Genomic DNA, 26844 nt, shown 5'->3' with positions numbered 1-26844 from the left:
TTCTCCTACAGGGAGCTTTAAGCACCAAGAGTCCTCAAGAATCATTACTGATGGAGGGAGCCCATCTGAAAGTCGTAACTTTTCTAACCATCATGCTAAATTTGCAGCCAGTACATCCTCAGTGCCTGCTGACTGTATGTTACTTTTCAAAATGTATTTTTTGGGGCACTTGGTGGCTTCGTTCAGCATCCGACTCTTGATTTCAGCTCACGTCATGATCATAGGGTCATGAAATTGAGCCCCACATCAGCCTCTGCACTCAGTGGGGAGTCTGCTTAAAGATTCTCTCCCTCTGCCCCTCTTCTCTCTTTCTCTCTCTCAAATAAATCTTTAAAATGATTTTTAAAAATGTATTTTTCAATGACTTGTCTGTAATGGGGCCATTCAGACAGTACAGTTCAGAAAATGTTAAGAATCAAACAGGCCAGGCTTAAGTTTCAGCTCCATGTCCCAGCAGTTTTATAACCTTGAACAATCCACTCACCCCCCTCATACACACACACACACCCAGCCCTGGTTCTCTTCTCTGTGAAACGAGGATTTTCCTGTCTCCCACTTCGTAGAGTTTCTGCAGGGATAAGATGAGATAATGCATGTCAAAGGCTTAACGAGAAGTACATGCTCATGAAGTGAATTGAAATGAGAAATCCAGGAACAGCCAGAAATTACTGCCCGTTTACTACATGCCAGGCACTATGCCTGCCTTCACAAGCGCGCCTCACCTACACCTCCCAGCAATCCCCAGCGTTAACAAAATGCCCTGTGATGTTGTTAGCAGCCACCCCAGGAAATCAAGTAGGGCAGCAAGTCAATCGATCTCCACGTTGGGTGTTGCCTCAGGGAACCAATTATGACTACCAGATTAAACTAATCACCACCGTCTAACTAGAAGGAGGGAGTTATTTTCAAGGCATGGATGTCCTCCTTCTTCTGGACCTAAGGAGACAGTGGAATCTAATTAGATAATGGGAAGCAGAGAAAGTCCGTCCTTTGGAGAAGTGGCGTGTTGCCGTGGGGGAGGGTGGAAGGCTTTGTCCATTGTACTTAAGGACGAGTATCTGCCTCCCCTAAGCTCCCACATACTCTGTACCCCTAGTTAGACATTAATTCCTGCATATTTATTATGTGCCACCCCATTACAGTGACAAAGTAATGGGATTGTAAGGGTCAAAGTTCATACACCTTGACTAGTCCTCAGAACTAGGCCAATCCAAAACAGTTCCTGTATTATAAGTTCTCAGTCAAGTCCTCTTTGATTTGTTTGCTTCTCGGCTTTGGAAAACAAACGGACAGACTAGAAGGGAACAGAGAGGTCTCAGCCCAAGCAGCAGAAGTCAAGTCTGTCCGGGGTTTTATCAAGACTAGTGATAAACCCATGGAACTCCCCTCTCACCAATGAAAAGAAATGACCAATCTCAGAGTCATTCTGACCGATGAAAACTAGTATTCTTAGATAATAATCTCAAATCAATTAAGTACATTCTGGTTTTGCATCACTCAAAATTTGGTCAGGAAAGCAAAAATCTATCTAGTTATTTTAGCTGAAATAACAGAATGAAGGGATCCCCCCCCCAGGATGGAAGGGCCAAGAGGCCGAACAGAGGACGGTGAGGCACGCTGGAAATCACCAACAGCAGGGTCACCAGAGCCCAAGGCCAGGGGCCCTCTGATGGGAGCCAGAGCATGCTGGAGCTGCCCAGCAGAACGGGCACCATGGAGGCAGGCTCTACCCAGCAACAACTGAGGCCACAGAGGAGGCATGTCTGGGGAGGAAAACCATGGCCTCTTCCCTCCTCGAGTCTTCTGTCAGTGCCTCCCCTAGGGCAGACACACCAAAGCCAGGGTGCAAGGGAACCTGGGAAATGAGTGACCTTCAGTACAGAGCAGAGCCCAGGAAGGGCAAACAGGCACGTGACAGGCGAGGGCTTCGTACTGCCCAGCTCACTGATTCACCCAAATATTCCACCTGTAGAAGAAACTGAAGAGTCCTTAACCTGCCAGATTTGACTCGATCCCGAGGTTTCCATGTTACTTTCACTCTGAGGTTCTTAGTTTTAATGAAAGTTAAGCCTCTGCAGAAATGCCTCTGCCTCCAGTTCCTCTAAGTAGGCATCGCTGTGCCCTGCGAGGCGCCCCAGCCCCTGGCACACACGCCCTGCACTCTCACCTGTCCCAGCCCTGATGCAGTGACCTCCTCCTGCTTGCACTACCTCACAGCCATCACTGGCCAAGCACGGGGCGTGACGCAGTATAAGTCTGTTGACTGAGTAAATAAATGAATGCAAGTAACTTCGGGAGACAAGCAAGCTTCATAGACCACTGGAACTGCCAAACAGTCTCACAGACTTTTTTTTAAAAACACTTCTTCTGGGGCTCCTGGGTGGCTCAGTCGGTTAAGCGGCTGCCTTCGGCTCAGGTCATAATCCCAGGGTCCTGGGATTGAGTCCCACATCGGGCTCCTTGCTTGGCCGGGAGTCTGCTTCTCCCCTGCCTGCTCATTTGCCTACTTGTGCTACTTGTGTCTCTCTGTCAAATAAATAAATAAAATCTTAAAAAAAAAAAAAAAACCACCAAAAACTTTATAATAGCATTTTCTGAAACGTCACTGTACACCCCTGCTAATAGAAGTTATGCGTCAGAAAGCGTTCTGTGAAAAAAATAAATGCTCAGATAAGCAAATTAAACAGTTTTCTTTATTATGGGACATCTCAGAGCCTTTAGTAAGTTCACGTACATTTTAATTCCCCACGGGAGGAAAAGAGCACAAAGCATTTTCAAACGTATTTGCTCACCACCCCTGACGAGCACTTTGATGCACCAATTAGCCATCCCCTGCCCCTGCCCTTCCTTGTGAACAGAACTCTAGTCTGCCCAGTTGGCAATGCTGTCAGCCCCAGGCGGTGATGAGTCAGGATCAGTTCTACGTCAATCCCTCGTGCCCCTCCCAGCTCAGTGGCCGTGACCACGTGATCCACTGCTGGTCAGTGGGCCCCAAGGGGAAGTCAACTCAGAGGATCTGGGTGGTTTTCTCACCTCATAAAAGGATCTGGGGACTGCTCTGGCTTCCCCGTTTCTGACTTCTTGCAATGCTGGTACACGGTGGTGGCGTGTCATAAGGAGCTGTGGCTCTGGAAGTTTTAAAACGTGGCACTGGTTCTTTAATGGTCCTCCCACTAAGCGGCGGTATCCATGCACCGCTCTCGTGAACCTGGCAGGCCTGTGACTGCTCTGACATCCAAGCACAGAAGTGACGTACCACAGGACCTCCAGAGCTGGAACCCTGCATCGGAGCCCTGAGCCTCCGTGTGACAGGGAGGAGAGGAGACCCCGAGGATGCGGAGTGGGCCGGGCTAAGAGACCCAAGCCACGGAGATGGTTCAGGCAGGGGCACTCCAACGGAGGGTCTCTACAGAGATTTCCCTTGAGTCAGCAGACGTTTGAATAAAGAAGTCGCTCTAAGTTCCAGCACCCAGCTGTTCTAGTCTTCCCAACTAAGGCCCTGGAAATCATGGCGCAAAAGTCACCCACCTCCGCTGTGCCCTGTGCCTGAATTCCTAATCCACAGACTTTGTCGACACGATAAAATGGTTGTTTTGACACCCTAAATACTGGGGTGATCTGGCATACGGCAACAGGGAATCAGAACAGACTCTATTTCCCAGTCCCAAGGGAAAAGCCAAGAAGATCAGAGACGTATTGACCCAGACCCCCACCACCTCCAACCCACCGCACCAACCTCAACGCAGACGTCTTCACGTGAGAACTGATTACGCACCTTTATTGCTTAAGCCACAGTTACTCAGAAGCACCCCAGGTAGAATGCCGTGGTATGACCCCTAGACAGTGCCAGACCCGGGTCAGAGTCCTCATCCTCCTTCCCACAGGCTGCTGCACCAGCCAGCCGGCTAGTCCTTCCACTGCTGGCCTTCCCCCCCACCTCCACAAACTGCCACCAGAACGATTTTCCTGAAACACAGTCTGTGCCCAGCATTTTCTTGCTTAACACCTTCAAGGGCTCCCCTGTCACTCTGAAGCGGTTCATAACCGCAGAAGCAGAAGACGAAGACTCATCCTCATCTGGATAGATTTCCCGAAGAGCTGGAAGTCTAAGCCATTCCAGGCCCCCTGAACAGGACACGTGGATGGACAGGAAGCTCCCCAGGTGACTTTGAGGGGCAGGTCTAGTTAAGAACCACCGGGGCCTTCCCTCACCTTCCTCTCTCCCCTGCTGTGCTCCCCTGGGGCCTTGATGTTTCTATCTCGGTGACTCACCAGATAAAGGGACACCAGAGGGCAAAGGACCCTGTCACACAGAATGTTGTTAGTCCCAGTCCTTAACACGCCCTGTGAGAGACATAAGCCTGTGTGTATTCTCGTGAAGGGACCAACGGATACAGAGTAAGCCCCTGAGGCTTCTGCCTTCGCGGGCAGGTCCACTTCCTCTGAAAATGTGTTCTCTCTGCCAACTGAGCAAACAGAGCAAAGAAAATACAGACAGGCACAAATCAGACACTAATCGGAGGTTTATCATTTACTGGCCCCCGGCGTAATCATCCAAGGCCTGGGGACCCAAGAGCCAATTATTTTCTGTAACGGCTGAGAAGCTGGAGAACCCATTTGAGTTTTACAGTGCAGTGCACATTCTGAAAACGTCCTGGTCGCATGACTTCAACTGCACCTTGCACCCGCCCCTCTGACCGGGTTGTGATTCACACACTCAGTTCTCGACAAACAGCCGCGGGACCTGCTTGCTGGAACAAGTCCAGAAAGCAAGGCATATCGCAAGAGTGCCCTCCCAAGCCATCGGTCTGGCTCTATTCCCGCAGGATGCACTCAGGGTGTCCCCAGCCACATACAGGGGCCCCTCCTCATGTCCAAACCCCCATTACCTGGCACGTACTTTATCCCACTTTCAAGGCTATTTCCAGTCCACATTCCCAAAAACATCAGGAACGGAAGAGCGAGCACAGCTCAAACAGATGAAGACGTACTGTATGTCAGCCACTGTGCTCAGTACATCTACGTATGTTCTCCATTTACATTTATAATATCCAGCAGGTAACACCACTAGTCCTGCTTTAGAGGAAGCTGGGGTTCAGGGTAGTGAAACAACTTTTCCAAAGTCATGCTGCTGGTCAGGACGGTGCTGAGATCTGGACCAGGACCCGTGGACACCAGAGCCTACGTGGCCTCTTTCCACAGTCCATGGCCACCCTTACCCACTCCCCCTGCCCCTGCCCTATTGCAGCGTGATCCTCCCAGGACCCCGTCAGATGCAAAGCAGGGGAGTGACATTTACCTAAGCCCAAACAAAGCATTTTCTGGGGATCAACTCCTTTACTCCCCAACAAATCTGCAAAGTGACTATGTTGCTCCCCATTTCACAGACCAGCTCACAGAAACTGGGGGAAGTCAAGAAACATGTCCAAGATCACACAGTTAGTAGCAGATAAAGAACTTAACTCCAAAGATGACTCTCTTTCCCCCCCACGGTGTAGTCCCCTCCCCCACCCTAAATATGACAGGGTTTGGGTTTGTTTTTTGTTTTTTCCTTTTCCTCAATGACAGAAAAGCATCTGGTAAGAAGAAGGCAAAAAAGAAAAGCAGCCCTTGAGGTCTTGTTAAGATTCCAAAAATGACTCTGATGCAGCCAGCACTTTTCTGTTCAGAGAACCCTTGCCGGATGTGTGATACCCACGTTATCCCCATAACAACCTTGAAAGTACGTACTGACATTCCCAATTTCCAGAGCAGGAATTAGAGGCCAAGGGCGTTAAGTGACTGGACCAAAATCAACTGCTAAGAAATGCTTGAGGAATTGGGACCTCGTTGTGGAGGCCCACCATCTTCCCACCTCACATGGGACCCTGCCCTCCGGGGACCCTCATGCTGGCTTACAAGGGGCAAAGCACTGTTTCTGGCAAAGCTGCCTTATCTAAGGGAAGATGTTCTCTAACGTCTCTGCTTCTCCAAGGCAAGATCAGAACAAGCTATCGTGCCTACAGGGGTCCTCCCCACCCCTGAAAGGACATGTTCCTGCCACGATCCACACCTGGGACAGCACTGGACTCACAAAACTCAAGTGCTCTTGGGTCTCACAGGGACTCCTCGACCAGAAGGACAGACTCACCCAGGGAGGCGGAGGCGAGGCGGGGGGAACTGTGGGCGTTCACAGACAACTTCCCCATCAGGCCAGCACGCGCTGCAGTTCGCTCCTACCCGCTAACGACTCCCACAGATGACCTGCCGTGAACCGCCATGCTATTTAGACAAGAGCTAGAGGGTGACTTCCCACATCTCCGACCTAGAGACAGGAGGTACCCCCACATTCTTCCTGCGGAAAGAATGTAGCGCTCCTTATCTTCTTTCCAAAAAAATAAAAAGCCTAAATTAAAAAAAAAAAAACAAACAAAAAGCCCCCAGTATGATGGCAGAAACTTCCATCATGGAACTTTTCTTGCTTTTGTTTTGAAGGATTATCCATCAGGCACGTACAGGTCAGATACTACAACCTTACAAACATTATTCCAGGATATCTTCGTAATAACCCCACAGAGGATTATAGTATCGATCCAGATATGGAAACCACGTGTGGGAAGGAACCACCACAGGCCAGCAGCAGGGCTGAGATGTGAACCCATGACTCTACTCCACCACTCACCATCAAACAGCAGCATTCCCCACGAGGACCTTCGAGATCAAAGATTATGTGGATCTACAGATGGGGGCAACCCATCTCTGCCCTGCTGAACTTCCAAAAACATAAACTGCTCGTTTCTTAAGTGTTACAGTTATCACTAGACTTAAGTCAAAGGGCCTGAGTTTTTGGAAACAACAAATCAGATCTATCTGAATCACGGACCAAAAAATGTAGTATTTTTTTCTTCTATACTCTTGACTGTGACCCCCATGTTTGATCCTGTATTGAAATCACAAAATTTAGGCAAGAAAGGGTATCATGAAAATGGTGTCATGTAGCATAAGACCTTAAAAACATCTCTTTACGTATAATTTAACCCTCCGCTGACTTTCTCAGTAAGATTAAAGATCCAGCCCCTCCCAAGTATGTATGGAAGAGAATCTCTGGGCAACTGCTTGACCTGGCCGCCCCCACCCCAGAAAAAGACCAACCGTCCTTCGCTACCCTTGAAAGAGCCGAGTTTCCTTATGTACATTCAGGACTGTCTCCTACCTCTGCAAAGAACTCATCCATGAAAGCCGTGTTGTCAATGGCAATCTCGACCTCGTCCGTATCATCATCCTGTGTGAGCTGCTTCTGTGGGAGACAGAAAGGAGCAGAGTGAGGCTCAGGACCCGAGAGGGGGCTCAGGGCACCAAATCCTCACCTGGCGCTACGCCCATACTAAGCATTATACATATAGGATCTCCCTTAAAACTCAGAACAGCTCTGCGAGGCATCAAACTCCAACCTCACACTGTCTGCACTTCAACCCCAGCTGCACAGCTTACTGACTTTTGGCAGGAGGGTGGGGGAGAAAGGGAGGGATGGGTAAGCTACTGACCTCACTGTACCTCGGCTTCCTTATCTGTAAAATGCGGACAAAGCACTAAAAGTGGGGGGGGGGCAGTTAAGAAATGAGACAATGAAGCTAAAACATGTTTTCATTGTGCCTGGCATACTGTAAGTACTCAATAAATGCTAGGTTTTAATGTTGTTGTTACTGTTGTTGTTGGAGGTGGTAGGGGTAGTAGTAGGGGTAGTATTAGGACTCAATCCAGTTGGAGAACCTAAAAGAGAGGTTGCATAACTTGGCCACAGTCACACAGCTAATATGTGGAGACAGATTCTAGCCTGTCTCTTGGATTTGGACCCCACGTTCCCAGCCCCTTCCACACAGTGTTCAAATGCATGTCTGCCCTACCAGAGATCTCTATTGGAACAGTTTCTAGCCTCGGTTCCTCCACAGCACTCGCTTCTGATCCTCACAGTGGGAGCAAAGATTTTCCTGTTTTCATAAACCACCTATTGCAAAAAACCCAGCACTGTGTGTTGTTCCCTGTCAGAACACATGTTTATATGGAAAAGGAAGCTCTCCCCTCAGCCCCCGGCAACCCCTGGGGACCCCGACGTTCTTGATCTCATTCCACTTCCTCTGCAAAATCACAAAACGGCAATCTAAAGGAACCGCTTCCACTCCCCCTCAGCATCCAGGGCCTCAGCTGTTTCTACATTCTCCCCAGCGCCACACGACACACTGACCACTTCTAAGCACAGAGGGAAAACGGGTCCCTGGCAGTAGAAGTGGGGAGCGACAATTCCCCTACACCTGCTTCTCCACGACCTCCAGAGGGCTTTCTAAACCAAGACGTGTCACCCAGACACTCTGAACCCACCAGGGGCCTCCCTACTCTACCTGCTACCAACCTCCCCGCCAACACACACACACACACACACCCCACCTTCAACAGATGATGGAATTACTGGGAATTCCCATTGAAATCTGAGACTCTCCAGACACCTGCGGAGTCTGTTCTGACCAGCTGGCTCCCCCATCATGGCATTCTCTGGCTTGTCTGGAACCATCAGCAACCCAAACTTGACAGCCATATTCCAAGAAACCGAATTCGAGGGCAGTGCTACAACCCCTGAAATCGACTTCCTAAAAAGTCATTCCTTCTGTCCATCTCCTGGAAGTCCCATTGCCTAAAAGAGCACACAGGACCCATTAAGGGCTGGCCCCACCCACACTCCACCCTCTAGGATGAACTCTCTAGACCAGGCACTGGCAACTCCTGGCTGTTCCAGGACACACCATTCTTCCATTTGCTCAAATGTCACACAAGAACCAGCTGGAAAAACTGTACTTAGCCTTTAAAAGTCAATCTCAAAACCAGCTTCTCTGTGTGCCTTCCCTGACACTTCCCCGCTAAGGTCTCAACGCCCCCAGCACAACCTACTGTTAATTATTCCTTCGCTTATCAATCTTCATCTCCTCCCCACCCCGGCTGTAAACCCCGAGGGCCAGGGTTGCCTCATCTACTGTAACAGACACTCTGAGTATCCCTGCCTGCCCAGAACACCTTCCTCTGTGCAGAGGACCTTCCCAGAATTGTGTGGGGAAGATAAAGGGGATCAACCTGGACCCCAGCTCCCTGAGGGATATGAACGGCACAGCGAACAGAGCTGAGTCGGCCAGCGGCAGCGCCCAACAGAGACACCTGCTGGTGTCGAAGGCAGTCACCCTTGCCTCTACCCTTCCGAAGCGCCGCCTCGGCTTCCGGCATGTTCCACAGAGGTTCCTAGCACTCCTCCAATGACCTGAACAGTACTCTTCTAATATTTCGAAAATTCAGTTTTGGAGGAACTGGCTCTTGTCATTCATTCAGGTGTATACTGAGCACTGACCAGGAGCCAGATATGTAAGGAAATGGAATCAGTCTCAGCCCAGTGATAGACTAGCCTCTGCAGAGATGCAGCCTGCACTCAGCAGTTTCTATTTTTTTTGTTTATTAACATATAATGTATTATTTGTCTCAGGGTTAGCCAGCAGTTTCTAAAGTGGAGACAGAGCACTTCCTTTATCAACTATCATCAGTACGTGGGCCTCTTGGCAGCCTCCAGAGAGAGCTCTGTGTCCCGGGAAAGATCTCTGTGACCCTCACTGGAAAACAAGGTCCCAGTCTTCCTTGGGGAAGGTAAGTTAACAAGTGTTTGTTGAGTTTCCTCTCTACAGATGTCATAGAAGTGGGATGAGGCTACCACCCTGGGATGGATGGAGGGAAGTTTCTGGAAGCTGGGAACAACTGTGTCCCGGAGCATGGAAGGCAGGCACCTAGCTGTCCATTGTGACAATCTTTGAGGCCCCTGGAATTTGCACAGACCTTCCCCCCATCCGAGACATCACTTCTTGGCTTGGAGAAGGTCCGGGGGGTGGGGGAGCACAGACTGCTCCATCTCCAGTGAGAGAATGTGTGAGCCAGGAAAAGAGAAGTCTTTGGAAACTCACAACCTGAGTCTAAAACATGTTGTAAACCACTTGCTCGCCGTGAGACCCCAATCAAGTCTCCTACTGCTCTGGGGTTGTTACCTGTAAGTGGTAATAACACTACACACCTTAGGACATTGATGGGCATTGGAAAACAGCACATCTAGAAGGTCTCCAGCACAACACTGGGAACACACCAGTTTCCCTATCACCTTGTCGTAAAGACATGTTGTCTAAAAGAGTGAGCTCTCCTCCAAGGAAGTTCTCACACTAACGGCTAGGACAGTAAGGTTGGCTCCAGGGCGTCCAGACGACGTGGGATCCAAGGCTCACATCAGCACATACTGGTCGCCAAGCCTTACACGACTGGTTTAGCATCTCTGAGCCTCAGTTTCCTTACTACAAAATGGGAATAATAGTGTCCACCAATGCTTCTGTGAGGATTCAATAATATTTTAAAGTTCCTTAGGCAACAGACAGCAGGTAGTTACAACTCAAAAATGCTGCCATATAGAAGATCTAGCCAGCTTCTCTACAGCTACAACCTGGATTTAAGTATCTTTAAATGGGAAAGGGCACGTGGAGGGGGGGAGAGACACAAGAGTCTTAGAGCTGAATGCAACCTTACAGATTCTATCATCAAATTCTCTCACTTAGAGATGGGCAAATCAAGGCCCACAGCCAAATACTGAGTTACGGACACAGCCAGGAAAGAGCTCGGGTTTCTTGATTCCCATCTTCCCATGCAGAGTCTTTTCCACCAGGCTGTGCCACTTCCAAAAATGTAACACAGCAACATCAACGACAACAGCACAGCTTGAGTCCAGTCAGAGAATCCAAGCAAGAGTCTGTCATCACGGGTTATCCGGAGTCATGGGACATGGGGACTCCCACCAGGCTTTTGCACTGGGAGATCTAACTGGTCCCAGGGAGACCCCTTGTCCCTTCTGACACAGCCAAGACTCTCTGGACTGAGGCCTCGAGGACCCCAAACATGCAACACCCTTTCTCTTCGGCCCACAAGACTGAGCACAGCCAAGAAAAGAACTTCACCATCTTTATCAAAGAATCAAGGTGTGTGGTAACAGGAACATTGCAGGAACTGCAACATGGGGCCGTAGGAGAAACTCAGAACCATGAGCTCGGCCACTTCCTTCCCCTCCCATAGGCACAGCCTCCTGCTGCCCACTCCACCCCCTCCTCCCACCCCAGGAGATGGGAGATCTACCAGGGGGCAGCGCTGGGTCTGTCACCCACCCCTGCCTTCCAAATGTGCCCCACAGTCCTGTGAAGGAGCCGTGACCACAACCTCCTCTGCAGAGTGGGGAGAATTCAGGGCCCTAGAGCACAAAGTGCAGGGGCCAAAGCCCTAATTCCCCTCACTCCACACTAACCGCCTTCTCTGTTAACCTCAGTCCATTGGACTTGGGTCCCCTTCGTTAGCTTCTTTAATAAAAACATTCGCCACCCATAGACCCCTGGCCACGACCCCCTAGCTGCTTCACGTTCATCATGTCAGTGAGCCCCGTCCATGTTTTATAGTTGAGGACCTGCAAGTCATGGACATTCTAAGTAACCCCAGGGTCTCCCAGCCGCTGATCTGCAGCATCTAGGCTCACACCTGGGTTGTCTGTCTTATGCCCTTGTTATTCCAGTGCACCTTCCCAAAGCGGCCTATCGCCCAGAGCAACCAGCAGCCACAGGGAGCAGCAGCCCAGCTGGGCGCTTGTCTCATTAAGCCTGGGTTTTCTCACCAAGTAAGGAGCTTAGCTCTCCAGCCCGGCTTTGTGGAACCCCAGGAGATGTGCCTCCCAAACCACCCAGGGAAGCCAGGGAGGGGGAGTCAAGCAGGCAGACCCTTCCCTACTCTGAAATCTGCACACCTTCCCTTTTATCTGCTTTATACCCCAGGGCTGAATATAACATTGCATTTGAACAGTCCTGTTGTCAAAAAAGAAAGGAAGAAAAAAGGAAGCGGGCAAGCAAACCAGCAAGCTTAGCTAGCCAGGAAACCACAGGCTTCAACAAATAGATGCTTTCTGGAGAACAGAGATAGAGAAAGAAAGCCCCTCCCTCCTTTCCAGGTACAAACTTCCAGTTATAAAATAAATAAGCCACGGGGATGAAAGGTATGGCACCGGGATTATGTTCAATTCTGTCATAATGTTGTATGGGGACAGAAGGTAATTATACTTACTGTGGTGAGCTCTGCATAACACAGAGAGTTGTCAAAATCACTATGTTGTATGCCTGAAACTAAGATAACACCATATTTTGACAGTACTTTAATTAAAAATGAAAAGAAAACCAATACGGCTGCAATGTAAGTTGAAATCAGCAGCCATTCCTCAAGGATCATACACATCAGAGCAGCAAGACAGAGGGGAGGGACAAAGAAAGATACAGGGAGCCATCCCAAATGAAGAAGTCCCCGATTCGGGCCTTGCCACACCTGCCAGGCCGCAGGAAGACAGGAGGGTCCCGGGACATGCCAGAAGGCCCGGGAGCTTCCGGGAATGCTTCGGGAAGAGGGAAATACTCAGAGGGGAAGGCACTAGCAGTCTGGACTAGGAAGGGACATCTGGTCCTTAACTTCCCCCAGTGGGGTATTAAAGGATTGCGGCTGGAGTGGGGGCAGGGCTCTCCTGGCTCAAGCAGGTGAACACAAATTTGTACACTTCCTCCTCCACATGCAGGAACAGCTCTTTCCTTGGGAGCTACACACTCCTCTTCATAAACCCGGATTCTCCCCAGTAAAATTCAAAGAGACAATGGCATGAGACTTTCCCTGTCCTTGCTGCCCCCTCCCCCATCCGCTTCCCTCTGGAATGAGGGTCTGTGGATTCCCAGAAACAAAGAGCACCAATGACAAGGATTCTAAGTGTGTGCACGCGCACGCACACGCCCATGACACACTGCCCAACATCTGGTTTTTCCAGTCCCTCTATTAAAAGAGCCAGAAATTCTGAGTAAGCATGTCAGCTCTCAAGAGGTACTCGGTGCTCGTGTTCCCCACTTAGAGCGGCCGATGGCCCTTCTCCAACACCCATGTTCCCTCCCAGCCTGTTTTCTCTTCCAGTGAAAGCCTCCAGGGGGACACTTCCCCTTCTAACCGAAGCCTGTCAGAGGAATCAAGAGGAAATCAATGGTGAACAACACCCTAGTGAGCCTCGCACTTTTACTTTCAAGATGTCTTCCGGATGAGTAACTTGAGGCCCACAGTGGCCCTGTCTGGAAAATGAAGAACTGAGGAACCAGCCCGGGGCCAGGCTGGCCAACAAGGCCAGCGAGTCTGTGGACAACTGAACAGGACCCGAAGTCCCTGACGGCCCCACGCCACAGGTTCTTCCTCAACACTACTACTTATAGTAGGTGTCTATTTCATCACTGACACTCTCGTGGTTCCAAATATATCACATCACTGTCACATCAGCCCTCGGAGGGACAAATATTATTCTCTCCACTGACAGACAAAGCCACCTCTCAAACAGACAGGTTAAATACCATGTCCACAGGGCTCCGGCCAGTAACGGGAAGCAGGACGGCTTGAAAGCAGGTCCGCGGGGACCAGGGCCACGGTCCCTGCCCTCCGCACTCCACAGCAGATCCTTCCCACTCCAGCTCCTGACACACCCTCGCTGACTTCAGGGGACGCTGGGAACGAGATTAATCTATATGCATGAATGAAAAAGTTACCAGAACAGGGGCACCTGGGTGGTTCAGTCAGTTAGGCGACAGGCTCCTGGTTTCGGCTCAGGTCATGATCTCAGAGTCTTAAGATCAAGCCTGACGTCGGGCTCCACACTTAGCACAGAGTCTGCTTGGGACTCTCTCTCCCTCTCCCTCTACCCTCTCTCTCGCTCTCTTCCCCCAGAATAAACAAATAATTTATTTAAAATTTATCCACGCATGTAAATCCTATGAATCTTACACATCTATACAGAGACACACAGATACATCTGACATCCCAGGTTGAGAACCCAGCTCTGCAACTCAGCTGCTGTGTGATCTTAAACAAGTCACTGAACCCCTCTGGTGGGGCTCCCTCCTTTGCAACATGAAGAATCTGCTCACGGAACTGTTGTGAGGATTAAATGAGTCAATACACGTAATGTTGAGAGCAGTGCTGTGTACATATTAAATGCCCAAGACCATGCCACCTAATCTAGAACCGGGCCTGTGTCCTCTGAACTGAGTTTCTACCAAAGGTTGTAGAAATAAATAACACCAATTCTCAGGTGGGGACAGAAGGTCCCTCAGCCGGAACTGAAACTCCCTTCATTTCTTTGAATGAAGTCATTTTTCTGGAGTATGCAGTTAAAGAAATAAAGCTGTCTCTGAATTTTGCTTCCGCCAACTTCTAGCAAATTTTGATATCCACTACTCTTATTATCACTCTAAACATTTTGTCATTTCCTTTTTGGTTTCTTCTTAATCCAAGAGTTATTTAGAAAGATGTTTTAAATTTCTAAAGCAGGTAAGCCCCCCAGGGGGAGGGGGCGGGAGCAGGGGGGATGATTACTGTATTGTTCATTTTATTATGTCATCACCAGAGAACATGGCCTAAAGGATTTCATATTCTGTGCAATCTGACATATATTTCCTTCATGTCTTCATACACGGTATTTTTAGTCTTCTACATATGTTTGAAAAGATCCTGCTTTCCATTTGTTGGATATAAAAATCATTGAAGTTTCATTCCCAGTGCCATGTTAATTGCCAACTGTTTCTGCTTCTCGGGACCTGAGCTAGGTCTGGAGAAGGAACAGTGAAAAGGGATGGAAGTTCACCCAAAGAAAAGGAGGAAGGGGGAAAACGTCCTCTGGGCAGATGTCTATACAGATGAGGAATCTGTGGTAGGGGGTTAATTTGTCCAGAATCACACGGCTAACATGGAACAAAGCCAGGATGGAACCCTGCTGGTCCAATCCATTGAGTTCATGGTGCATGAACTTAGAGAGATGATGGGATGTCACAGCCCATCCCACAGCCACACATCCTCTTTCCCACTACGAGGTCCCATCCGTTCATTCACCCAACAGTATTTACTGAACAACCATCATTTGCCAGACAACAGTACAGACACTGGAGATGCACAGACCAAGCTTAGCACGCCCTGTCCTCCAGGACCTCATTAGCTCCGATGGGAGGCACACCAGTCGTTACAACTCCATGTGGTGAGCGAGGATAGCACTGAAGGAATCACACACCCAGGAGAAGACGGGGTGCCCAACCTTGCCTGAATCCAAGGGGATTCCCTCCTGGGGAGGAGAGACGTCTATTAGAGAATGTTACAAAGGTGACCCCTTGGGGAAATGCTAAAAGATGAGTAGGTTTACTCAAAGGATACCTGCAGGAAGGCCACCGGAGTGAGAAGCCCACCCCTCTTCCTGCGTCCTCTCACATCCTGGGAGCCATTCAAAGAGACTGAAAAATATCTTCTGCTTCCCCCTGGACGGGTCAGGTCCCCTTCCAGCTCTTGCCCCTACTCCAGCCTGTCTTCACTCTTTTCTGACTTCCTCTCCCTCCGCACCCCACTTCGACACCCCCACAGCACCCCGTTCTCAAGGACACAGAATGGAGGAACTAACACCATCTTCCTCTCTACTCATCCCCAGCCTCCTGCTCAACACTTCCTTTCCGCCCCATCCCATCATGATCCTTCTAGAACGCTTCACTATTAGGTACCCGAGGTCCCACCTACTGAGCGCTCCCCACGGCTGAGGACTCGTCTAAGACATGCACTTTACCTTTACCATTTAACCTCTACAGCGATCTTCTGGGGACCCTCCCCATGTTACAGCTGAGAAAATAAAAGCAGAAATATGTCAAGCAACCTGCTCAAGATGGCGCAGATGGTGAGTGCCTGAGCCAGGAGAGCCCTTGCTCCCACCGCCACGAGCGACACCTCCAACCACCACTACACCCCCGCGCAGGCCTGCCGCGCTGGCCTCCTGAAACACTCTTCCAAGGCATGAAAACACACAAGCCATACCGACCAGGCCGTGGAAAACAAGGAATGACAGAGAAAGCGTCGCAGGCCAGGGACGGTGAAGGAAGCAGGACACCCAACTGCCATCCGGAGTCCTAGACCAGAGCCCAGGTCAGAGACAGGGACATTCATGGGAAAACAAGTGGAATCCAAATCCAGTCTGGAGTTCGGTGAGTAGTAACAGGCCAATATCAGTTCCTGAGTTTTGGCAAGCGTACCATCAAAATGGAAGGTGTCATCCAGGGAAGACACTAGATGCAGGTAGACAGGGTCTCTCGGCCCTGTCTCTGTAATTTTTCTGTAAATCCAAAATTAGTCCAAAGTTACAAGTTTATTTTTTTTTTTTTTAAAGCAAGCCCAATGCCCCACTGAGTTGCCCTGACCCAGGCAGCTAAGCACCCCAGAGAGCAGCTGTTCCCCTCACCTCCTTTAGGTTGAACCGCATTCACAGTGCCCGCAGGGGAACGCTGCCATGGAAATGGCCCATTGCCAGAAAACTGGCTGACCTGACCAGGGAGACTGGGGACACTGGTAACAGGAGGAAGCCACAGAGACCTGAGATCCAAGTGGCGATAGGTATGGCCCCTCGGGGGCTCCAGAATCCCAAGTCAGCTCATGTGCAGACCTTCCCCATTCATTCACCGGATGCATGGTCTGCAGCCTCCCCTGCTGGGGGCTCTATGGTCTGTGCTCCCCCAGACAGCACACACACCAGGCAGGCAGCTTCCAACACTCAGTCCCTGCTGTTACCCACCAACGAGAATAAAGAGTTCGAGGAATGGGAAGTGCTGCCCACTCAGGGTCTGGAGGCTGCCCTGCGGTGACCCTGGACCGGAGCATTAAGAGGTGTCTAAGACTTTGCCAGAGGAGAAATGGGGTGAGCTACATTTTCACCCGTGGCATCCACATCTTCTCTTTCATTGTCCTTCTGAACGGGGCCATGCTCCATGATGAACCAGGCTGAGGGTTTAGGAACAGCTAGGAGCCTCAGAACTCGACCATCCTGTCCTTGAGGATGGAACTGGTGACCCCTGGCTTCTTAAGCAAAGTCACAGGCTTCCTGAGTAAATACTGCATTTCACCAACCCACAGGGACTGGAGAGGAAAGCCAACACCATAACGATGAGTAAGGGCTGTGTAAGGGCCAAGCTGTGGATTTGTCAATACATAATACACAAATGTTGGCTAGATGACCACCACGCAGAGTGCCAGGCACTGGGGCCCCACAGGAATCCCCTCTCTGCCACTGCATCAAGGGGCATGCTGTGCAGTGTAGCTGGGAGAGGATCAAATACGGATGCAGGAAAACCTAAAAAAGCCAGACATGTTCGATTCTTGATCCCAACATTTCCTAGCTGGGAATGTCAATCAAATCTGAGCTTCAATCTCCCTACCTGTGAAATGGGAATCATATAAACCGCCACCTTGCCTTGCACAGTTGACAGGGTTAGAGACAACGTCCATAAGGCCCCTAACACAAGTCCTGTCAGAGAGTCAGTAGCTGCTCAATAAAAGGTCATTTTTACAGCAGCTGATGATATGGTGACAACAAGGAAGAGAATTAACAATTTTTAAGATTTTATTTTTAAGTCATCTCTATACCCAGTGGGGGCTCGAACTCACAACCCTGAGATTAAGGATAGTCTGCTGTAGAGTCCCAGCCAGCCAGGTGGCCCTAGAATCATCAATCTTAAAGACAATAGGACCTAGGAGACAAAGAGTCCAATTCATGAAAAAACAAATGAAGGTGGTTTCAAGCCTGCTTCATGGTGACAAAAACCCCACTGGCCTCACAGGCGAGAGGCATTTGCTACAAAGCAGTGCGGACCATGTGGGCACCTGGAATGGAGGGAGGAGATCCAGGCTGCAGTTAGTGGGGGGTGAGTGTAAAGAATGTGTTTTGGAAGATAGGTAGGAATTTTGACAGTTGGAGAAGGGAGAGAGCATGACACAAACAAGCATTTCTCCCCCAGCTTCTGCCAGGCCCCGGCCTCCCCCTCACTCCCAGGAACAAAAATAAATCTAATCCCCTTCTCTCCTCCAAGCGTTTTCTCTTCTGGCCTCTGGCTGATGAGTCCGTAATCCCTGCTCAATCCCCTGTCACTCATCCCAGTGGGGCCTCCTGTCTGCTCCAGCTCAACCACTCTCCCATGGGGTGAATCCTCCCAGGAAGAAACCACTGACCAGTGAGAAATCTTATCACTAAAGGACAGAAGCTCAGTGAAAAGGCTCTTAAGTTGAATCTCGGTGAAAAGATTCTCAAGTCAGGATGTCAAGATTTGGTTATGAGCCAAAGCACCTGGCATACAATAGGAGCCCAATATATATTTACTGAATGAAGTAAGCTTTAAAGGGAAAGTACAGCCTCATGCCTCTGACAGGGTTACCCTCGAACCCTTACCATCGGGATCCCCCCATCCCAAGGAGACCCCCAGAACGTCAAATGCGACTGGAGGCCAAGGAGCCTTTGGGGTTTGCAGTAAGACACAAAACAGAAGAGAAAGAAAAAAGAGTCCATCTGGCCTTTTAAGCCCCACGTGGTTGATTTCATTAGTGTGTCCCTATTGGCACTGGCTTTGGAGGGCCCGATGTACCCCAAGTTATTTCTAGTCCTTCACAGGCCAACTTCAGGGGGTCCAAAGTACTTGACCTCGATTCCTGACATCACTGGCTTCCCTGCTATCATAACCTACCTTTGATTTGGGTTCTTCTCTTATACGTGACCATTTACTCTTTAAGACCCGGACTCTGTGTCCTAATTCTGTCTAACATGATGTCCAGGAGGAAGAGGTCCAAGAGGATGAGGCTGAGCCTTCCCAGCACATACAAGTCCCAAAGCACTGATCGTGGTGAAGAAGGGAAGCGCTCACCAGTGGGAGAGTGGCTCGGAAAATCCAGATCCTCCCCTCTCAGGAGATTTTACGTGTCTTGGAGAGATGAGACTTGGTCTCAACAAAACCAGCTAACTATCCCTTCTGGGAAGCACCCTCTAGTGCCTTGTCCCCAGAGGCCAGTCAATGGGGTCTTCCCACGGTAGCGTCCCCAAGGACAGTATTGTCATCTTCTGCTTCTCCTGCATCTCCCTGTGAACTTCCTATGAACATGGAGGAACAGGTGGTAATCGCCAGTAAAGCCCAGTACCCATCACTGGTGCTTGGGCCATGGTAGGTGCTCGGTACATGTTTGCTGAATGAAAAGGGAGCACGGACAGGAACTGCACGGACTCCAAGGATCCCAAAGTCGGCTAAGTGAGAAATCAGCAAGAACCGCCTTGTGAGACGGGCTGGGGGTAAGCAGTGCCCATTCCTGGCAAGCCTGTCCTCCTCCCTGGGGAAGCAGGCTGCTGACTAAGACAACCAGGAAGAGCAGGGAAAGGGATGAGTCAGGTCTTGTGACCCTGGCCTCTGGGAGGGATGCCCCTCAGTGTGGACGGTACTCCCAGCAGGTCAGGTTGAGGAACTCACATGTCCTATGGTGTGTGATTATCTCAGATTATCTCATTCAACTTCCACAACGGTGCTCTGGGGACCGCACAATGACCCACTTTATGGGTGCAACCCTGAGACTTCAGTCCTAGAAACCCCCGAGCCTCACCTCACCTAGAACCGACTCACACACAACAAAGCATCCACACATCATTAGGGTGGATGAGGGCCTGAAATCTTTTCATTTGCCTTCACTGTTCAAATTCCTACAATGTTCAACATCCCACAAGCTTCCTGCCTCACCCTGCCCCCACCTGCCACCTCCGGCTTGAGGGTTCCCAACCTCTCTGGCCAATCCAGTCCATCCTTGGGCAGCTCTCACTACCGACAAAGCTTTTGTGCAGAGTCCTTCCTTCTAGCATCAACGTCAATCTTCTTTTATCTACAAGGAGGAAAGCTAATCTCCTGCACATGACAGCCCTCCAACTATCTGGAGGCAGTTATCAGCTCGCCTCCCCTAAAGGTTTAGAAAGATCCCACAGAGGAGATTGCACAGGACTGCTCCATGTGAAACGGGTTTCATGCAGGGTAACGAATGTCCTTCACCGATGAAAGCAATCAGAGGGAGGGTCACCCTGCTGCAGGGAAGGCACCTCTCACCGGCAGGGGGCTGGGGGCAGGGTGTGGACTAGAAACAAAAATCCAAGCAAACCTGAGCAGACCTCACAGAAGACGTGAACCAGGAGGGGCTTCCGAGGTGAACCAAAGTTCTTGTTTAACAAAAGAGGAACAGAGAAGCAGAAGGATAAAGGATGGGACGGAACCCGGCTCTTCAGTGGCTGGGCGACAATCAGAACCTTTGAACCTGCAGCCTGGTCCTCTCTGCTCCGCTCCGGCCGACTCCCAGCTCCAAAACACTAGGGCGGCACCCTGACCTTCCCTGGAGGTGAACTCCATTTGACAGCGGGTGACAAAGAGGCTCGGGGAACCAACCAAAGGGACTTGCTTGGCTTTCCTGGCAAGGAAACTCAGAACTCAAAGTTCTCTGCTATTTGTTGACAGTGGGCTTAAAAGGGGCTGTGGGCTATCTTCCTCTGGAAAGGGATTTCCTAACACAAGGAAGGGAGTTGCCTCTGCCACCGGTTCAGTTCAGCACTGTTTTAGGACTGGTGGGTGTGCTGGCCAATAGAGGAAAAACTTCAAAACCACAGTCCTCTTTCCTCCCTGCCCCCCCAACCAGCACACCTCAGGAAAAGAGTCCGGTGGAGAGCGTCAGGAGCCAGGGTTCCTCTCCGGGTTGTGCCCTGCCCAGCTCTGGGATACCCCTCCTACCCAAGCTGGGCTCTACTTGCCTCTTGTATGAAAACAGGGGCACTAAAATCTGTCCCGTCGGTGACCAGGATGTTAAGAGGCTCAGATGACAAGGCGAGCGGGAGGCAAGGAGTCTCCCTCCCACTCTCTGCAGCTGTGCCTTCTGCATCCCCCATTCCCCATCACCCTGGCCCCCTCTGCAGCCCTAAGACCCAGAGCTGGCAGAGCAGGCGAGGGGGGCATGAAGGTCCCACCAGAGACAAGGGAGGAGAAAGAAATACCAACCCAATGCCCTCCCGGCAGTCCCTCACACTTGTAGGACTGGATTTTTCCAAAGAGTTTTTACAGCTACCAGCAAAATATTTACCGTGTATTAATCCTACCTGTGCTCTGCACCTTGCAAAGGGCTCTGTGTGCTCTCCCACTACCAGTCCTCACAACCACACACTTTACAGATGACAAAACTAGGCTCCGAGTAAGCAGTGCAGCCAGGAGGCAAACCCAGTTCTATATATTCCTGTGCTCCCCAAAGCTGAATGTGGTTTTGCCTCACTTGGGGAGATTCCTGAGTAATCAGACTGATTTTGTAGGTCCAGGCGGGGCGGGGGTGGGGAGAGGCCTAGGCTTCTCACTACCTAACAAGCTCCCAGGTAGAGGGACTGCTCTGTATCTGTCAAAGGCTAGATTTAAAATTCCATAAAGACAGAGCCTGTGTCACCCAATCCCCAGGGCTTAGCACAGGGCCTGCCCCATAGAATGTAGAATGAGTCAATGACTCAAATACCCACGCTTTAACAATTCTCTACATCAAGTCCCATTATGTCATTTGATATCATAACAAATCTCTAAGGCATGATCATCCTCACTCAAAAGATAAGGAAACAGAAGCTCAGAAGGGTAAGTAGACTGTTTTTCAGCTTTAGTGCAGTGGGACCAAAGACGGTCTACCTTCGGATCCTTTGCCCAGCTGTCCGAAGGATGGGGGAGAAATTAATTATAGACCTCGGAATGGCGGGGAGCAAAGCCCATCCTGGCACGTGACCAGCTCCCAGCTCAGGAGGTCACCCAGGAACTCTGAGCTGCTCCGGGTGGGTAGGGGCAGCCCGACTCGACGCCCCACTCAGGGAGACAAGGAGGGTAAGAGGAGGCCAATCCTGGGCAGAGTGCCAGGCAGTAGCAGGCAGGCGGAGATGACCCCTGACTTCACAGAGAATCCCGCTGGGCTCAGGCAGCCCTCGCCCGCAGACCCCAGCTCTGGAGTGACACTGTCCAGCTTGGAGGAAGGGGGCGGGGCGGGGGAAGAGCGGCAGGCATCCACGGAAATCGCAGCCCAGGGATGAATCACCGGCACATGACCCCGAAAAGGAGGGGAGGGGGGTGAGGAAGGGGCGCGGATGCGGCTGGAGCTCCGGGAGCTCAAGCCTCGCGCGGGGGCCCCCTCCAGCCCCGATGTGGGGAGCAAAGGGAAGGCCCGGTCCCGCGCAGCTGCAGCCCCCGGCCCGCCAGTTCCCGGGGGCGGCGGGACTCACGGCCTTCAGCTGCTCCAGCCGGTCCTTCATCCTGGTGCCCAGGCGCCCCGAGGCAGGTGAGCGCGTCCCAGGTGAGCGACCGGAAGTGGCGGCCGGCAGGCCGGGGCTACAGAACTGGAGGCGCAGGCGGAGGCGGGCGGCGGCCGCGGGCTAGGAGGAGCGTCCGAGGCCACTGGAGGCTCCGCCGCGCCGCCCCCTCCGGCCCCGCCGGCGCCGAGCGCTCCAAATCCGGCTCCCGGGCCGGCGCCGGCGCGCAGCGCAGATCCGCCCGGCGGGCCCGCCCCTCACCTGGGCCGCGCCCCGTGCTCCTCCTTAAAGGGCCCGAGCCGGTCCCCGCCCCCACGGCTCCCGCTACCCGCGCGGCGGCCCCTTCAGGGGGCGGGGAAGTCCTGAGGGAGGGCCGGGCCCGCGGGACCGACGGACAGCCCACCCTTTCCGTCCGCCCGCCCGCCCGCCGTTCCCCGGCTGCTCCAGGCTGTGCCGAGCCCAGCTCCAGCCCCGCGCGGTCGGGCGAACCGAGAACTCGGGTGACGCGCTTTGCGCCTCGCAGGTGGGAGGGCGAACCAGGCGTCCCGCCGGGAGGAAGGGCGCTCCGGGTGCCGGATTTGGCCGTCCAGGGGCCTGCGGGTGGACGCTGTGGACGCGCGTTCCTAGAGGAAATAACTGGGAATGCGACGGGACGGGGCAGGTGGGGGCGAAGAATTTGGGTCTGACACAGCCGGCAGTCGGGGCTCCTCCGAGGAAGGGGCGCAATCCAGCGCTGAAGCCAGCACCTGCTGCTCAGAATGTGTGCAACTTTGGGGAAGTCGCCGTTTCGCTAGGGGACTCCGTTTCCGCGTCTGTAAGGCGGAGTGAATCCCCAGTTGGGTGTGCCGTGAGGCCCGGGCGACGGGGGAGGAATGACTGGCTCGTGCCGCAGAGCGCCGGGTGCTAACATGGAGACCCGCGTATCTCTATTTGGAAAGCTGAAGTCGCCTCGGCTCCTCCGCGGTGCGGGTCCGCAGGTGGGATGTGCCTTCTGAAAAAGTGGGCGGGTTCTTCGTGCTGACCCCTCCCTCCATGCCCCACCCCACGCGCCCTTCCCTCTTTCCCATTCGTCTTCCTCGAGGGGAACCGATGATCTATCCAGCCGCGGGCCGCGCTCCGCCAGTGGACTGGCGTTCGGGAGACTGAATTCTCAAGTCAGGAGGAGACTGTGTGCTCTGTATTCAGGTTAAAAGGCTGTAAGTACTGAGGGTTGATGGGCGGAGGGGGGTTGGGAGAGGGGGGTGGGGTTATGGACATTGGGGAGGGTATGTGCTACGGTGAGTGCTGTGAAGTGTGTAAACCTGGCGATTCACAGACCTGTACCCCTGGGGATAAAAATATATGTTTATAAAAAATAAAATTTTTAAAAATAAAGGCTGTAAGTACTTTCGTCATTCTAACAGAACTTTGCCCTCTTCTGCGATCTCAGTGCTTGCTCCATGCTGATTCATCGCCTCCCATAAAGATACTGTCTGCAGGCGGTCGGTGGATGAACTCTGGTTCTCAGCCCAGATGCTCCCTGTAGGGTCGCTTCCTTCCATCCCCGGCCTTCCCTTAGAGGGGTTCCCGACCTTGATAAAGGAAGGCTTCTGCGCCCCCTGGTGGTCATACATGGAAAAGGTGAGTAAGTCAGAAACCGTATCCCACCTTCCCTTAAATTTTTGTTAGTGGGGATGGATAGCCGAGTCCCGCGCCTTAGAAAAAGAGAGTCTCCTGAGGGAAACAGATATTTGAACAGCTTTACATTAAAGTCTGGATAGGGCCATAGGACTCTGGAATAAGGAGCAAGGATAGCCGTTCAGCTTCTGCCTGAACACATCCACAGATGGAACATTCAAGGCCTCCTTGTTAAAGATAATTGTTTTTAAAAAGATAAGATCAGGGGCACTTGGGTGGCTCATTCGGTGAGGCCTCTGCCTCCCGCTCAGATCATGATCCCAGGGTCCTGAGTCAGCTCCCTGCTCGGCAGGGAGTCTGTTTCTCCCTCTGCCTCTCCCCCACCCCAGTGCTTGCTCCCTCTCTCTCTCAAATAAATAAATAAAATATTGAAAATAAAGATAAAATCATGACTCTCAGACAACTATAAAATGAACACACATCAAAGATTTTATTTGACTAATTAATGAGGGAACAATTAAGGTGTCAAAAAACTGTTAAGAGAAGGACCCAATCAGGAATGCTGAAATGAGTATGTTAAATGCAAAACTGGCTTCTCCGTGGGAAAGATCTCATTTGCATCTCTATGGACAAGAATTATTTGCCTTCTGAGCAGTTTTCTACAATTTACAGAATTGTAAAATAGTTACAAGACCATAGGAGGCACAAATCAGTAATAAACGCAAATAACCCAGAAAGGCCCAGCATGCCCTCTGATACCTAATAATTCTTTTTTCCATTTCATTTCACAGTTTTTCCAGACACCTCAAGGAAGCATCTCTCCTGGTTGAAAAGTTCCAACTTTTGTTTGTGTATTGCTTTACAAAACAAAAATTTCCCTCCCTATAACTTCCACCGCTATTTCTTGCTCCTTGCCTTTGTCCAAACATTTAAGAAATGTAATCTGTTCTTTCCATGAAGGGAGAGCTGCTATAGGGTTGTAGAAGGATTGCTGACACAGAGCCAGGAGGCCTGGGTTCTAGGCAGACTTTCTGTCCCTTCACATCACACAACCTGCATTCTCACTTGTGACAAAGGGGCTGGTCAAAACTAGTGGTTCCCAACCTTTTCAAGATTAAGAACGTCCTATTGTCTTTGTTTGCATTCATGAATCTCTTATTTCAGAAGATTCCATAACCTTATCAAAATATATTTATGGGATAATAAGAAATTTGGATTCCTTGAACTCAGAGGCATAGACCGGATTGGTGGTTGCCAGAGGTGGGGCTGCAAAATGGGAGAAGGAGGTCAAAATGTACAAACTGCCAGTTACAAGTCCAGGGGATGGGATGTACAGTATGGCGACTAGAGTTAACAAGAATGTATTGTGCATTTCAAAGTCACCAAGACAGTAGATCTTTTTTTTTTTAAGATTTTATTTATTTATTTGACAGAGATCACAAGTAGGCAGAGAGGCAGGCAGAGAGAGAAGGGGAAGCAGGCTCCCCGCTGAGGAGAGAGCCCGATGCAGGGCTCAATCCCAGGACCCTGGGATAATGACCTGAGCCAAAGGCAGAGGCTTAACCCACTGAGCCACCCAGGTGCCCCAACAGTAAATCTTAAAAGTTCTTGGGACCCCTGGGTGGCTCAGTCAGTCAAGCATCTGCCTTCGGCTCAGGGTTCTGAGAGGCTCAGGGTCCTCGGATGGGGCTCCCTGCTCAGCGGGGAGTCTCCTTCTCTCTCTGCTTCTACCACCCCCCCACACCCTGCTTGTGCTCTCTCTCCCCCTGGCAAACAAATACATAAAATCTTTTTTAAAAAGATGTTCTCATCACAGGAAAAAAATTTTAACTACGTGAGGTGACAGATGTTAACTAAATTTACTTTGCACTGTATATATATATATATATATATATACACACATATGTGTATGTGTATATATATATCACATCATTATGCTGTACACCTTAAACTAATACCATGTCTTAAGACGTCTGGGTGGCTCAGTTGGTTAAGCAGCTGCCTTCAGCTCAGGTCCTGGTCTCAGGGTCCTGGGATCAAGCCCTGCATCGGGGTCCCTGCTCAGCAGAGAGCCTGCTTCTCCCTCTCTCTCTGCCTGCCACTCTGCTTACTTGTGCTCGCGCTCTCTCTCTCTCTCTCTCTCTGTCAAATAAATAAATAAATAAATAAAATCCTAAAAAAAGAAAAAACTAATACCATGTCATATGTTAATTTCATCTCAATAAAACTAGGAAACCAAAAAGACATTTTATTTTCTACAAGATGTTTCCATGAAGAAAAAATAAACTCTTGGTTAGCCTGTGGGGCCATAACAGAAATGACTATATGATTTACCTTAAAACTTTGTAAATACTAAAAAATACTGTAAAGAGCTCTCTTAAGTGGCACCTGGGTAGCTCAGTCGTTGAGCGTCTGCCTTTGGCTCAGGTCCTGATCCCAGGGTCCTGGGATCGAGCCCCACATCAGGCTCCCTGCTCAGCAGGGAGTCTGCTTCTCCCTCTCCCACTCTGCTTGTGCTCTCTCTCTCTCTCTCGCTGTGCCTCTCTGTCAAATAAATAAAATCTGTTTTTTTTAGGAGCTCTCTTAAGTGCAGTTGGAGTCCAGGAACCCAAGATGGGCCACATCAGCAGACATCTTTTATTATGTTTTTCTGTTTGAAGGTAGTTACAGACTTGAGGCCTTCTTTAAAACTCTCGTTAGGCATGAATCCTGTTTTGTTCATTTTCTGTTAGTATATTAATATGTGCTCTTCCCCGCCAGGCAGAAGTATGGATTCCACCTGCTAGTTGTGTACAAGGAACTGGAAAAAGTCAAGTTCACTGGGATATGGGACCTGGGCAAGGGGAGTCTGGGGGCTGGTGAAAAAGACTCTGATATTGAGCCCAAGTGGACTCTAGGGTCTCCAGGTAGGTGGACAGGGACTTAAGGTTCCAGACTCGCTAGGAGCCCTTTCTCAAGTATTTTTATTTTTCTGCCCCACAGTTGGAACTTGGTTT

General features: G+C 50.7%; 1 protein-coding gene across 6 annotated transcripts in view; it reads right to left on the bottom strand.

Annotated features, from left to right (window-relative positions):
* The window catches only part of STX3 (syntaxin 3), a 41847-nt gene extending 19369 nt beyond the window's left edge, over positions 1 to 22478 (bottom strand). For 2 of the 6 annotated variants that reach the window (XM_032879113.1, XM_032879115.1), the window contains exons 1-2: positions 22205 to 22460; positions 7193 to 7276 (exon numbers count right to left, since the gene is read on the bottom strand). In XM_032879113.1, coding sequence (XP_032735004.1) covers positions 7193 to 7276; positions 22205 to 22234 — 114 coding nt within the window. In that variant the 5' untranslated portion in view covers positions 22235 to 22460. Of the gene's footprint in view, positions 1 to 7192; positions 7277 to 22204 lie in introns of all 6 variants that reach the window. The other 4 variants (XM_032879112.1, XM_032879116.1, XM_032879118.1 and 1 more) reach the window with 4 other exon arrangements.
* Positions 22479 to 26844: the final 4366 nt, after the last annotated feature.

The sequence above is a fragment of the Lontra canadensis genome, unplaced genomic scaffold (assembly GCF_010015895.1).
Source record: "Lontra canadensis isolate GAN:19392208 unplaced genomic scaffold, GSC_riverotter_1.0 scaffold66, whole genome shotgun sequence".
Lineage (NCBI taxonomy): Eukaryota > Metazoa > Chordata > Mammalia > Carnivora > Mustelidae > Lontra > Lontra canadensis.
The sequence above is the reverse complement of the archived record's forward strand: the minus strand, read 5'-3'. Positions and strand labels throughout refer to the sequence as shown.